The sequence below is a fragment of the Pteropus alecto genome, unplaced genomic scaffold (genome assembly GCF_000325575.1).
Source record: "Pteropus alecto unplaced genomic scaffold, ASM32557v1 scaffold75, whole genome shotgun sequence".
NCBI lineage: Eukaryota > Metazoa > Chordata > Mammalia > Chiroptera > Pteropodidae > Pteropus > Pteropus alecto.
The window spans coordinates 23,516,684-23,530,152 of record NW_006440638.1 but is presented as its reverse complement, the minus strand read 5'-3'; the positions used below and the strand labels follow the sequence as shown (position 1 = coordinate 23,530,152).

Sequence of the window (13,469 nt, the reverse complement as noted above, 5' to 3'; positions counted from 1 at the left end):
CTGCATTTTCTTTATGTCTGTCCCGGTGCAGCCGAAAGCAGACTGGTTCTGCAACTTCTGTCTCAGTCTCTATTGTCAAAGCAAGCAAACTTCTATTTGTTATGGCGGTTCTACACAAAATCCTAATGACAGTAGTTTTGTATGCCATCATAAAGAGTCATTTCCGCAAATTACTGTCCATTGCCATTCAGATTTGGGTACTTTGGGGGTACCTAAATGTCTTCCCTTATGGAAAGGACATACAGTTGCTCAGGAATGTTGAGGTCTTTTTTTCTTTTGGCCTTTCTGGCCTCAGAAATGTCCCCCCTGTGTGGGTTGTACACGGTTCTTGGGACCACCTCTGTGGGTATCTAGAGCTACATAGGTCATTTATGGCCAATATTAGCACTTACATAAGTCAGGACTCCTATGTTATAAGAGTCAGAAATCCAATCCATGCTCATTTGGGCAAAACGAAAAAAAATAGTGCCTCAAATAACCCAATAATGGGAAAAAAAAAAACATGGGTAGAGCTGACCTCAGGGATGAAGGCATCCAGGGACTGGTACCCTCCCTCCCTATCCCTGTTTCTTACTTCCTCTTCCTCTCTGCTGCTCCTTCTCTCTCTCACACACACACACACACACACTTTTCTGTCTCTTTCTGTCTCTTGGTTGACTTTATTTTCTCACTCATGTAGGAAGGGAACATGGTTTTCAGGCTTACATTCTTATAACTGTTCACATAGTAGAATAGAGAGGTTTTTTCCTATTTGTTCTAGGTAGGAAAAAACTTTAAAACCCAGGTAGCTTATCTTGAATCATGTGCCTAATCAATAAACTAATCAGTGTCACCTGGGAAGGGACTCTGTGTGTGTGTGTGTGTGTGTGTGTGTGTTCAGTGCTCTAGTCAGCTCAGCCTGGGTTTGATGCCCAACCACGTGCAGTATGGGAAAGTTTAGCTGCCAACAGAACCTTGTGAGTGGAAAGGGTGAAGAGGATTTTCCTAATGGAACAGGGTGATATTTGCAAAAGAAGGAAAGAAAGATTCAGGGCAATTTAAAAAAATGTCTCCCTACATTGTTCTATTCATAAATAATCTTAAGTATAAAACAAATGGATGAAACTGCAGTGCAGTGGGGATCTTCTGATGTTAGTAAGCTGGCTTTCAGGAAGCATTCTGAATCTGTCACATAACCCCTGACAGATACCAGTGCATGCCAGACATTTAACTTGAGTTCAGGATAGTCCTGAGGAAGATAGCTCCTCTGCTCATGTATGAGAGCCAGTGTGCCCTCCCCAGCCAGCTCCTCTCTGTCTGCCTCATTAGCTTTTCTGTCTCTTCTGGACTTGAGATTCCTTAGGGTTCCTGCTTGTCTTCCAGCACATGGCATGGAACTTGGCACATAGCTGATGCTCAAGGAATGTTTATCATGGGAATCAATAAATAATAATGACTAGGCTGGCAGCAAAACTTATAGACTACAAATGTGGCACTATTGTATTACCTGGAGCCACACCTGAGACCTGTCTATATTGCCAACTAGCGTCATCAGTGGGAAACAAATCAAGCATTAGGAGTAGAGGCCTGGCATCACTACATGTACCTTGCACATGAATCTAAATGCATATTCATGTGAGCCCACATGCATGATTAACTTGGGAAGCTAACAGGAAGCAGTCAATCTGTTGAGCAAGTTTGTGTTTTATAAACCAGGTGTTCGGTATTATTATTCATCATTTCCTTTGATACCAGAATGGTCCCCATTATGTAGCATAGGAAATGAAGGATATGGAATAATATACACATATTATACAACAGAGCACCATAGCTAAGCATTTTGGAGGCCTGTTCAAAGCCTGGGCAAGTGTAATTGAATGGCAGTTCATTTTAGGATTCCCACTTGGACTTAAGTTAATGGGATTTTGCCCAGATGGACCATGGTGACCCCCCCCTTCCATTCCTACCCTTTGGAAAATGAATGTTGACTCTATGTCTGCGTTTTTCTTGGAAGCAACATGTATGAATCATAAGCAGATCTTGCCTCAGCAGCTGCTACAGGTTAAGGGGCCACAGAGAAGCAGGGACCCCCTAGCGTTTAGGGACAGAGCATGTTTGGCTATGGTTGGCTGCATAACTGCTGGTTGGTGGTCTGGAAAAAAAAACTTTTGCCACTGGCTGCTATTTCCTATGGCAGGAGTACAGAATGCCTTTCTATCATAAAGTACTTACAGTGCAAATTAACTTTCAAAATTGATGTTCCTTCTCCGTGAAGTATTTAAGGTTTACAGAATCCAGACCTGTGGAGACTGGGAAAGATGGAACCGGTGGGTGCAGAAGAGCATCTGCATGTTCTGCAGGTGATATTTCCAGGGTTCTGCCAGCCCTCATGGCCATACTGATGAGCTTGTATATCAGGAAGGTACATGTTAGGGTTCTGGCCAAGACAGTCCAAATCTGGGCCAGAACTGCCCCTAGGAGAGGACTAGTGAGCTCATAGCGTAGTGTCTAGACTGAGCTCACTGCATTTCCTCTGTTTACCTGGGGCTGATTACAAATGAGTTGTTTCAGTACAAATGCAATATTATGGTATGTTTTTTTTAGGTGATGATGCGGTAATTATATTTGGCATTAGCCCCTGAGTGGAGTCGACACTATATTTTGGCTTAATATTTGGAAGTTAGTTTCTCGTGATCTTGCATTTGTGCCAGAACAATGACCAGTGATTTATAATTGATTTTTACTGGTTGCAGAAAAAAATCTTCATTTCTCATTATTGTCAATGGTATGTTTTGATCTCATTCGTGATGCATGTTGGAATCGCTTGAAATTTAAGTTGCAGAGTGGAAGTCACACAGGGTTATGGATCAGCTCAAATCAGTTTTCTTTATAGCGTTAAGGATTACATAAAGAGTCAAAATATGAGAAGATTTCTGATTCTGAGAGAGATGTTTACCGTAGGTTGGTTCTGCCTTTGTAAATGGCCTTGCATGCCCTCAATGATAGCCATATTATATTTTAAGGATTTTAGCAAGATGTTGGAACCATGTTTTCACAAACTGGTTGGCTTGGTTCCTGGCAATGATAACTGTCAACATCATCTCATAGTTAATCTTATTTAGTTATTAATATTGTGATAAAGTTTTTTTTAACTTACTCTAACACCCAAAGGGTGTTAGTAAGGGTTCTCCAGAAAAACAGAACCGTAGGAGATGTATACATGTATATTTTATCTATATTTTTTCTGTATATGTTTATTGAGGCGGGGAGGGAGTACTTTATTTTGAGGAATTGCTTCACAGAATTGTAGAATTGTGAGGGCTGACACATCCGAAATCCATAGGCAGGCAGGAAATCCAGGAAGAGGTGATGTTGCCATCTTGAGTCTGAAGGCAGCCTAGAAGCAGAATTCCTTCTTCCTTAGGGGGTCTGTTTCTTCTATTAAGACCTTGAACTGATTAAATAAGACATACCCACATTATAGAGGGTAATCTGCTTTATCAAAGTCTACTGATTTAAATGTTAATCACATTTAAAAAGTCGTTCACAACAACATCTAGACTCATGTTTGATCAAGTAACTCAGCATCATGGCCTAGCCAAGTTGAAACATAAAATTAACCATCGCACCATGAATCCCCAGTCTTGAGAGACCATGAGATGTTTGCCTTGTTTTGTTTATCTTGGGGGAATATAGGCCCATCTTGATACAGATGTAAAGCTAATAAAAAGATGGCCCTCCTTCTATTCCTGTTAAGAGTTTTTCCCAATTGCTGCAAGCTTCTCTTTACCTATCATGATTATCGATGGTGGAAAGGATTGCTCTATAACAGTGCTTCTCAAATTTGAATATGCATACTAATTATTAAACTAAAGATTCAGAGAGCCTGAAGCCAGGCTTGGGATTATGCATTTCTAACGCACTCAGGTGCTGCAGGTGATGCTATTCCATGTGCCACATTATGAGTAGTGAGGCCCTATAGCTCAAAGAATCTACTGGAAGATCAAGACTGATGGAAAATGGACTGCTGATAGGAACCAAAATTAGCATGGTACGTCTGGTGGGAGAGGGATACTTTCTGGTTTCATAGCCCATTCAAGCCTCAAATGCTATTTACTAGCCATGTGACTTCGAAGACAGGGAAAGGAACCTAGCATCCTTTGAGCACCTTTATATTCCAGGTACCATGCTGGGTAGTTTCACATTTAATCTTCATGGCAATGATGATGGAGAATTATTGGCATTACTTTATCTGAGGACATGAACACTTAGCTAATGCTGGTAACAAAGATTTAAAACTGAGAATTAGGACCAGGTTTGTCTTGGACCAAAGTCTCCTGTGCTCCAGAACTCTCTTTCCCCATTTATTATTGAGACAAAGTAGGGATTCCTGCCTGTTTCCCAACACTGTGAAAAGCAGATGTGATGGTGGGTCTTGATGGATTTGTATGTAATTCAAATGGTTACAGAAGTGTATTATGTGCCATATTTCAAGGATTGTCCTTCCAGGAGCCTTCAGCTTCTTATCAGTGATTTTAGGGATCAGACAATCAAGTTATATTTGTATTTTTGTTTATTTGTTTGTTTGTTTTCCATCTGAGACTGGCATGCAAAGATCTGTAGAGGTTCAAAAAGGTCTTGACAGCTACACTGGGGAAAATACATGTTTCCAGATTATACTGTTTTAAGCAGGAACAACTCATAAAACCCTTTAACGTCTTGTTTTCAGATCCTCAATTTTCAGATTAAGCAGAAGCATTAACATTGCACATATTGAACATAAATGTCTGCAAATTAAAATTCTGAAATCAATCTGTGTGAATGAAATTAAATGAATCATTAATACCCAACAAGGCTTTATTTGAACCAAAAGGGCTGAATGCAGTGAACACATCAGCTAGAATGACTGATGGCTACTGCCTTTGTTTCCCCAGCCAGGGGCTGGGACCCTCATCTACAAGTCAGGGTGAAGAGATGGTGTGTTTCCTCCTAGGCTAAAGGCTTGAGTGGGCACTGGTCTAGTCCGAGTGGCCCCTGGTCAGGAAAGGATGCAACAAACAAGGGAGATGACCTCCAGCCCTGCGGTTTCCAGATCATCCTTGGGTAACTGGCTTTTCTCTCTCTGCCTAGCTTGCCGACGATCAGGGCCTTGTCCTGATGACCACAGTCGCCATGCCTGTGTTCAGTAAGCAGAACGAAACCGTGAGTACAGGGGCTGTGCTTCCTGCTTGATGCTAGGTGGATTATTTTCTGAGACCCCTTCTAACTCAAGCTCTGGTGACCTACCTTTCTTTTCCTTCCTTTTCCTTCCTTTTCTTTTCTTTTCTTTTCTCTTCTCTTCTCTTCTCTTCTCTTCTCTTCTCTTCTCTTCTCTTTCTTCTCTTTCTCTCTCTCTCTCTCTCTCTCTCTCTTCTCTCTCTCTCTCTCTCTCTCTCTCTCTTTTAAGGATAGAGGGTATATAATTTTTCTTCATGTTTAATCGTGTGTTAGAACATGAAATCAGGCACAGGTGAGAGGAATTCAAGCAGGCATCATTTTACAGTGTGCAGCACTTTTCCAAAATTTAAGTGTTAAATGACCAGAGGAAAGAAAACCCCAGAGAGAATCCTCAATTATGGTGGAGGACAATTCTCCGATTTATAGTTACCAGCCTTGTATTAGTTTCTCAGGGCTGTGCTAACAAAATGCCACAGACAAGGCGGCTTAAAACAATAGAAGTTTATTCTTACAATTCCAGAGGCTAGAAGTCCAAAATCAAGGTGTCGGCAGGGCCATGCCTCCTCCGAAGGCTCTAGGGAGGACTCCTTTCTTGCCTCTTCCAGTGGCCTCAATTCCCCTGGCTTCTGGCAGCCTAACTCCAATCTTTGACTCAGTCTTCACATGGCCTTCTTCTCTCATGTGTCTCGCTGTCCTCTCCTCTTCTTAGAAGGAAATCAGTTTTTGGATATAGGGCTCATCCTGAATCCAGGATGATTTCCCCTCAAGATCCTTTTAAACCTGCAAAGATCCTGTTTCCGAATAAGGTTACGTTCTCAGGTTCTGGGTGGACTTGAACTGTGGGAAAATAACAGACAGTAGCAATTTGTAGCTTCTTCTGGAAGGCATTTCTGACATGGAAAAGTTTCAGCATATCACACTGACCCTGGAAATCAGGACCCTGGAGGCCTATTCTTTCCCCTTAGTTCTTGGTTCCAACTGGCTGCTAAAAATGTTAGGATTATTTCTTCTTTCTCTGGCTACTTAGTCTCTCTCTCCTGGGCACCAGATGGCAGTGTAAATTGAGAAAGCAGTTAACACACTATAAGTCTTTCCCGTGGAAAGCTTCCATAAGAGAAACTGATTAATGATCAGAGTCCTTAGCTGCTGACACTTTAGTGCTTCTGCACATCAATTCTTTACTTTAAGGGACAGAAGAGAATTGTGCTGTCTTGGTATGGGTATGTTTAGAGTTGTGGTTACTATTGTTTGGCCTGAGAAGCTACCATTCTTGTCTAGTAATATTTTGCGTGGAGGTGGGGAATAGAATAGGATTCCTCCTGGATCTGGGTTAATCCTCCATCTCTATGAGTTTGTAGAAGGTACCAAACAGTGATCTATGGTATGTGGCGTCTCATAAGAGTCTATTTTTTCTGTACCAAATTAACTTACTATTATTGTTATTGTTTAATGTTTATTTTCAACAGCGATCGAAGGGCATTCTTTTGGGCGTGGTTGGCACAGATGTCCCAGTGAAGGAACTTCTGAAAACCATCCCCAAATACAAGGTACTGCATCGCTTATTAATAGTCAAGCGCCAAATGTCCAAGATGATTTCACAACCTGCCATAGTAACGATAAAAACACAAAGAAGCCCTTCTACTCTCTTTACTCTCTTTTTAGAAGGCTCTTTTCTGTTTTTTTTTTGATAGAACAGTAACAGTATGGGCAGATCCGAGTAGGTCTGTGCATGCCTACCTGGGTTTTTTGTGGGTCTATAGAAGTCTACACAAGTCTGTGCAGGTCTACACAGGTCTAACTTGTCTGATTGTCTTCTAAGCCAATTCTGACTCAGAGGACCCTCTAAAATCTGTTATTTCTTAGCAGAAACCCAATGAGGCACAAAGAAAAATAGTCTCTGACTCTACTGAACGATTATTCCTTCTATCTTGGTTTTCTTTTCCTAATGCTAAATTAAAATCCATGGCACTAAGAGAATTGTAAGTTTTTTTTTTAACTCTGAACATTATCGACGGGGTAAAGTAGGTAATTTTAGAAGAAAAAAGAGAGAGCAGGCCTTGGTAGGCCACTGCTTTGGGAGTTTAGAACAACATAAGGGGCATCAAAAAACATGGGGCCCATCGAAAAGGAACACGGGATGGAAGGGACTCAGAAAGGGGTGTGGAAATGCTGAACCCAGCTTTGTATGTGAGGCCAGCCCTGCATCAGGGAGCAGGGTGTCTTGCTTTCCCCTTCACCTGGCCCACACTGTGTTCCCAGCACTACTCCTTTAATATATTTAGTTGTACAATTGGGGACAGTAGCTCTCATGGGCTGTCCCAGTGCCACCTTCAGCCAGACCTACTCTGGTTTCCATGAGAACAAGCATCCTAACTTCCACCCAACTTCCCAGTGGTCTATGGATTGGTGTCTGCCTTGTCTGGGGCAGGTGAGCACAACACAAGCACCACCCGAAGCTGACCAATTGTACTGCCTCCTGGTCTGATCGCAGAGGGGTGGCAAGTTACCATGAAGGTAACATGGTGGCAGTAGCCATTTCGGGGCCCATAGGGATAACACTAATCGGTATTTATGTTCTCTGATTGTTTGAGGTGTGCTACTGTGGTTAAATAAGCACTTTAATGAAATCAGAGCATACCAGGAGACCGGTTTCCACCAAAGTCAGACTTCATCCCCACTTCCTTTCAAGCAGTGCTGTTCTAACTTCACTATTTCACTTACTACTATCATAACTCATTGCATCGTCTTTATGCCACCTGCGCAGTCCCTGAACAGGTCCTTTTTATTTATATCGACTCACTGTTTTTCTTAACTATCTCCTCTAACCTCAGCCTGAACAATCACATGTGAATTTGTGAGTTGAGATGGGATCATTATATTTTTCTGATGCACAGGTTAGCCAGGGGAAGTGACATAACTAAGTTCACCTTTTAAAAAGATGGCCCAGAGTGTCCCTGAGCTCCACACAGAAAGTACTCACCTGTTCCCTAGTGGGGCTCCTCAGAAAAGCAAATCAAAAGGTAGGAAGAGTAAAGACCCCTCAAGCCCCATCGCAGCCATGCGCAACTGCCCAAGAGCTATCTCCATGGATGTGCGAGTGTGGGAGTACAGGAGAGGACAGAGAGCAGCCCCAGCTCCCAGTCCTAAGAGGAGTTCACTGGACTGGCATGGTTCCCCTGACCGCACAAGGATTGAAACCAGACCTGTCCCCTCTTCCCCTAGCACCAAGCAGACTGGCTCACTTGTCTTCATTTCGGGCCCACATTAGACTGATGAGGGCTCCCTCTGCTCCCATCTGGAGTGAGGCAAGCCTCTCCGAGCCTGGAGTATGAGAGACTTGGCTGGCTGGCAGAGCCTCCTTCCTTACCACCTCCTTTCCCAATGTGCTGAGCCTATTTGACCACAGTTGGGAGAGGCATATGGGCCTTCCTGGGCCTCAGCGGGAGGAGGTGAGGGTTGGTGCTCTGGAGGAGGATACACACAGGGTCCTGCTTCTGTTGCTGAAGAGCTTAGGTATGGACAGATCTCTCAAACCCTTGATTCCTCTTTCGCCCAATGGTTAAAACAGTAGAACCTGCTCATAGACTTGTGTGAAGGATTGACCATTATTCATTAACCAGGAGCAATGATATCACACTGGTCAAGGGGACAGGTGTCACCTGCAGCCTCCTGGTACCCACAGCCCTCCTTCATACAGGAGGAGCCTGCAGAGAGCTGTTGACACCTTTCCCATCCCAGGTTCAAGCACCTGGGGGCATAACATTTGCTGAACCTTTGCGAACCTAGAATACCCACTACAATTATGAGTTAACTGAATGACTGGGCAACCACATTCTGGGATCCTCAGCCAACTTTACAAATGAGGTTTTCCAAGAATTTTGAAAGGCATGGGGAAAGGCTTATGATACAAGGTCATGTGTGTGAGGCAGGATTCTTAAGTTTGTTGACAAGGACAGGCCCACCTTTTAATAGAGGTAAGAGCAAGAGAACAGATCAGCCAGTCACCAGGAGTTATAGTAAACTCTTGTCCAAGCCAATCAACTAACCAGATGGCTGCAACAAAAATTATCAGGTCAGCCCTCAGGGGGTTGGATGCAGAACAAGAGGTGTAGAAAATGGCTGTTTGAAAAAAGTACCGTTTTGTGGTACAAGACAGGTACCTCGTGGTTCAGCATTAGCAGATAATATTTGCCAGGTCCTCGACACTGTGCAAAGTCCATTACCTACATCATGTTAGCAAATCTTCAGGTAGTGCGGTTATATCTACTCCACTCACAAGGAAACTCAAGTTCATAGGGCATATGTTCATAGAGCTCAGGGCCACATAAGTAGGAAGTGGTGAGTGTGATTTGAACCAGGACTATGTAACTCCTAGACCCTCATGCTTACAACACATTTAAGCCATTCACAAACCACTTCATGATTCGTTGCCATGTTCATATACCATCTGTATCATTATTTACTTAATACTTCATTTATAAATCAACTCAAAACTTTCTTCACTTAACTAGATTTTAATAGGAAACACCATAGCACCATTTTAAAAGAAAAATCAGTTTTATTTGCCATTATACAGGATAATTGTAGAAAAAAATAATAAAAACTAAATAATAGCATTAAATGATTGCTTGATAATCTAAGGTTCTGAACTTGAGATCTGTTCTCTTTTTTTAAGGTATTATTAAAAGCAAGTGTTAAAGCTATACTAAATGGAAACTTTCTTTTTGATGTAATTGGAAGGATGGAAGAATATTTAAAAGGGCTAATTCTCAATAAATGGTTCTTGCTAGTAAGCTTCATAGTGGACCCATATGCCACCTAAAATTATCTTATTCTCCACTTTGTTTTTCCTAAGAAAGCAAAACAAAGTCCATGAGAAGATGATGGATGGCTGGGGAGTGAGGACCATGGGGTGGGGATTATTTATCCTGGGGTGGTAGGGACCCCTGCCTTCTGGGGCTCCCCTCAGCTCTGAGCATCTGCGCCACCATCACCATCCATAAACCCATGCTGCACCCCTACCTGTCAACCCAGATTTCTCAAAAGTCCCCAGAGGGTTTGACTATTCCCAGCGCTTCCTGTCAGGTCCAAAAGTCACACAACAAAGAGGAAATGAACTCTAAGCTAAAATCAGATGTCTGGACTCACAAAAGTTGGCCTCCTTAGCAAAAGAACTCTCATTTACAACTGTGCCACCCTGAACAAGCCTGATCCTATCTGATCTCGGAAGCTAAGTAGGGTCGGGCCTGGTTAGTACTTGGATAGGAGACCACCTAGGAAGACCACGTGCTGTAGGCATAAAAAATAAAAAAAATTAGGGATTATAAGCTGACAAGGTCCTTGCAATCTGTGAGGTTGACCAAGGGTTGCCTCACAAAAAGAAAAAAGAAGAAAAAAGAAAAGAACTCACCTATTTGGGTTTATTAAGATTCCTTCTTCCAACTGCCACCCGAGGCCCTGACAACCAGCCTCATCCACCCCAAGGCTGCTTTTACAGTTAGGGTTAAGTTTCCAGAGGCCCGATAGGACATCTAGTTGATTCAAACTCACATAATCAAGTTCTGTAAACTGTGTAGCTGCCCAGAGATTGAAAGCCTAGGGGAGAAGATAGGGATTTGAGCTTCCTCGATAGTAGACTTTATTTTATTGAAATCCTCAGACCTACATGGCCAGAATTGCTGCCTTATTGTTTAAGGAAGGGCATACTACCTTTAGAGAATGTTTCTAAACAATTCTCAAGCCTCTTATTTCATATGAGAAGATGTAGAAACCCAAGTACAGGACCACTACTTGATATATGCCCAATAAGTCAAAGTAGGAATGTAGTATGAAACTGATAACAATTACCCTGTGAGTCTGTTTCTCAAAGCTTCCTCTACCAGACAAAGTATTAGGCTCTTTATCACATTATCATACTTAATAATAGGTAGACACTGCCATTACGCTATTTTACAGCTACAGAAACTGAGGCACAGAAAATTTAAATATCTCGCCAAGTTTTACAGCTATCAAGCTATGATTTTAGCTGCTATTTATTACCCTAAAGCTATTAGGGACGATAAATGACAATAATAATAATCATAATTGAAATAATAGATAAAATATTATGAATAATAGTAATAGTTAAAATGAAATAAAACAATAAAACATTTATTGAACTTTTTACTGGGTGTTTGGTGTGCTAAAGTGCTTTATATGCACTATTCCCATTGAATCTTTATTATGCTCCCATGAAACGGGTACAACTTGGCCCCGTTTTCACTTGAGGAAACTTGAAATAACTTTCTCGACACAACTCACATAGTTAACAATGAATGAAACAAAATGTAACAAGAGAATAGAGAAAGATCAGCTACGGAAGATTAACCAGCAGTGCCTGAAATACAGGTACATCTGTTATATGCTTTCCCAAGGGTCAGGCTGGCTACCAGAGACACAGGTATGTCATACCTAAGTCATTCCACTTCTGGTTCCCGCAGAATGCCTTGGGAAGAGGTGCCCATGTCAGCCAGGGACAGCCATGGCCGAACAGGCCTGTCTCGCCCAGGAGAGGGGAGCTCCAGGGAGCAGAGTGCGGATCACACCTTTCCCTCCTGATTAACACCTTGTAAAGATGAGTCAGCACTTGGCTCTTGGGGTTTTCCCAGAAGATAGAATTCTTTCTTTACCCTTAGCTTCATAGATTTTCCCACAAGTAATCAGACTTCCTGTAATTTTTATTAAGAATTCCAGACACCCCAGCAATAATTTCCAGACACCACAGCCTCTGTTAAGGTAACAAGCCATTGTATAATTGGGTTCACTTCATTAGCCCAAAGCCCCCGCACTTGGAAGGGAAGCACCTCCTTCCTGGCTGTTGGATCACGAGGCTCCTGGCCTCCGGGAGAGCGTGCTTCAGGATGAAGGCCCCCTTGGCAGCCCCAAGTGCTGGAACGCCTGGTGTCCGATCTGTTCTCTATTACTCCACGGGACTGCACATTAGAATGGACAGGAAGACTGGTTCTATTTCAGATGAAATAAAAATTAGAGATTTCATCAGTATATTGATTTGTGGCCAAAAACAAATGTTGGACATTGTCATATAATAAGCTTTTGGTTTTCTGAGAGATTCAGCCACAGAATGTGTTTTGAGATTTGATTAGAGTTTCTCTTCTTGCACCTACATTAGGTTATATCCATAAGTCGCCAACCAAACAACAAAAAATTCTGATGTTATTTTGTCAGGGTGTTCTCCCGGGAAGGATTTTAACCAGGTGGTTTCTGAACGTCAGGAAGACTTTCTCAGGTACAGCCTTGAGAAGGACTGACTGTGCACCTGCCATAGCAAATCAGCTTCTCCTTTTTGGCACATATTTAATATTTATTTTAGTTCAGATTTTAAAGACGAAGTAGAAAATATTTGGGTAAAGTGAAGAATGTCTTATATAAACACAGACCTTAACCAGAGCACCTGCCATGTGCCAGACATTATGTTAGGGATTGTAGAAATCAAAGATGAGTAAGATGGCTCCTTCCCCACAAAGAGCCTGTTCTGATGGGCGAAGTACTGCCTTATTTAGGGCAGGAGGGAAAGTGAAAGAGAAGGAGCTGGGTTGAGAGGTGAGAAAGTTAGGTACAGCACTTTCATGCATAACAATGAAGATAGTAATGGAAAAATTCTCAGGGGGTTATGGAAACAGGATATGGAAAGGAGTAAACAACTGGGGAGGACCAGGAGAGACTTTTTTATATGCAGTCACCCAGAGGCTGAGCTTATAGCATAGGTGAGAATTAGCCCGAAAGAGATGGGCATGAGCGGTGCTCTAGGCAGCTGGTACTGTGTGAGTAAAGGTCTGGATGGGAGGAAAAACTGCAGGGGGGCTGTTGTTTCTGCCATGTGGCCTGAGAGGCAATGAGCAGAAGGAAGTGTAGGGCTGGGTACTTAGGTAGGGGCCAGACCCCAAGGAGACCTGAGAGACAGGCCCACGGATTTTCTTACACATGAATGAGGCCTTTCGTGGATTTTACATAGGGGAGCAACAGGGCCAGAGTTACTTTGATCAGTCTGCAGGATGACTTTTTTGGGGTTAGGCTCTGAAGCAGGAAGAACAGTTAGGATCATTGTGGAAGTTCGTTACATGAAATCTACATGGATAGTAGGGGGGAAGCAGAGTTGAATCTGAGTAATTTCTGCAAGAAACGTTAGTGATTCCTTGGATCAAGAAGTTGGAGATGAAAGAGAGAAACAAGTCTAAGAATGATGCTCTCGTGCCTAACTTGGGAGTGTGGGTGGG

At 42.6% G+C, this 13,469-nt stretch overlaps 1 protein-coding gene and 1 pseudogene across 6 annotated transcripts in view; both read left to right on the top strand.

The window, feature by feature from the left end:
- Window positions 1-13,469, top strand: part of CACNA2D3 (calcium voltage-gated channel auxiliary subunit alpha2delta 3) — a 799,126-nt gene that overhangs the window by 579,733 nt on the left and 205,924 nt on the right. For all 6 annotated transcript variants that reach the window (XR_003048003.1, XM_015593665.2, XM_025050813.1 and 3 more), the window contains 2 exons: window positions 5,110-5,181; window positions 6,663-6,743. Coding sequence is in view for 5 of the 6 variants with exons in the window: in XM_015593665.2 (XP_015449151.1) it covers window positions 5,110-5,181; window positions 6,663-6,743 (153 nt within the window). In the remaining variant the exon portion in view is untranslated. The remainder of the gene's footprint in view (window positions 1-5,109; window positions 5,182-6,662; window positions 6,744-13,469) is intronic.
- On the top strand, window positions 10,376-10,494 carry LOC112484445 (annotated as a pseudogene).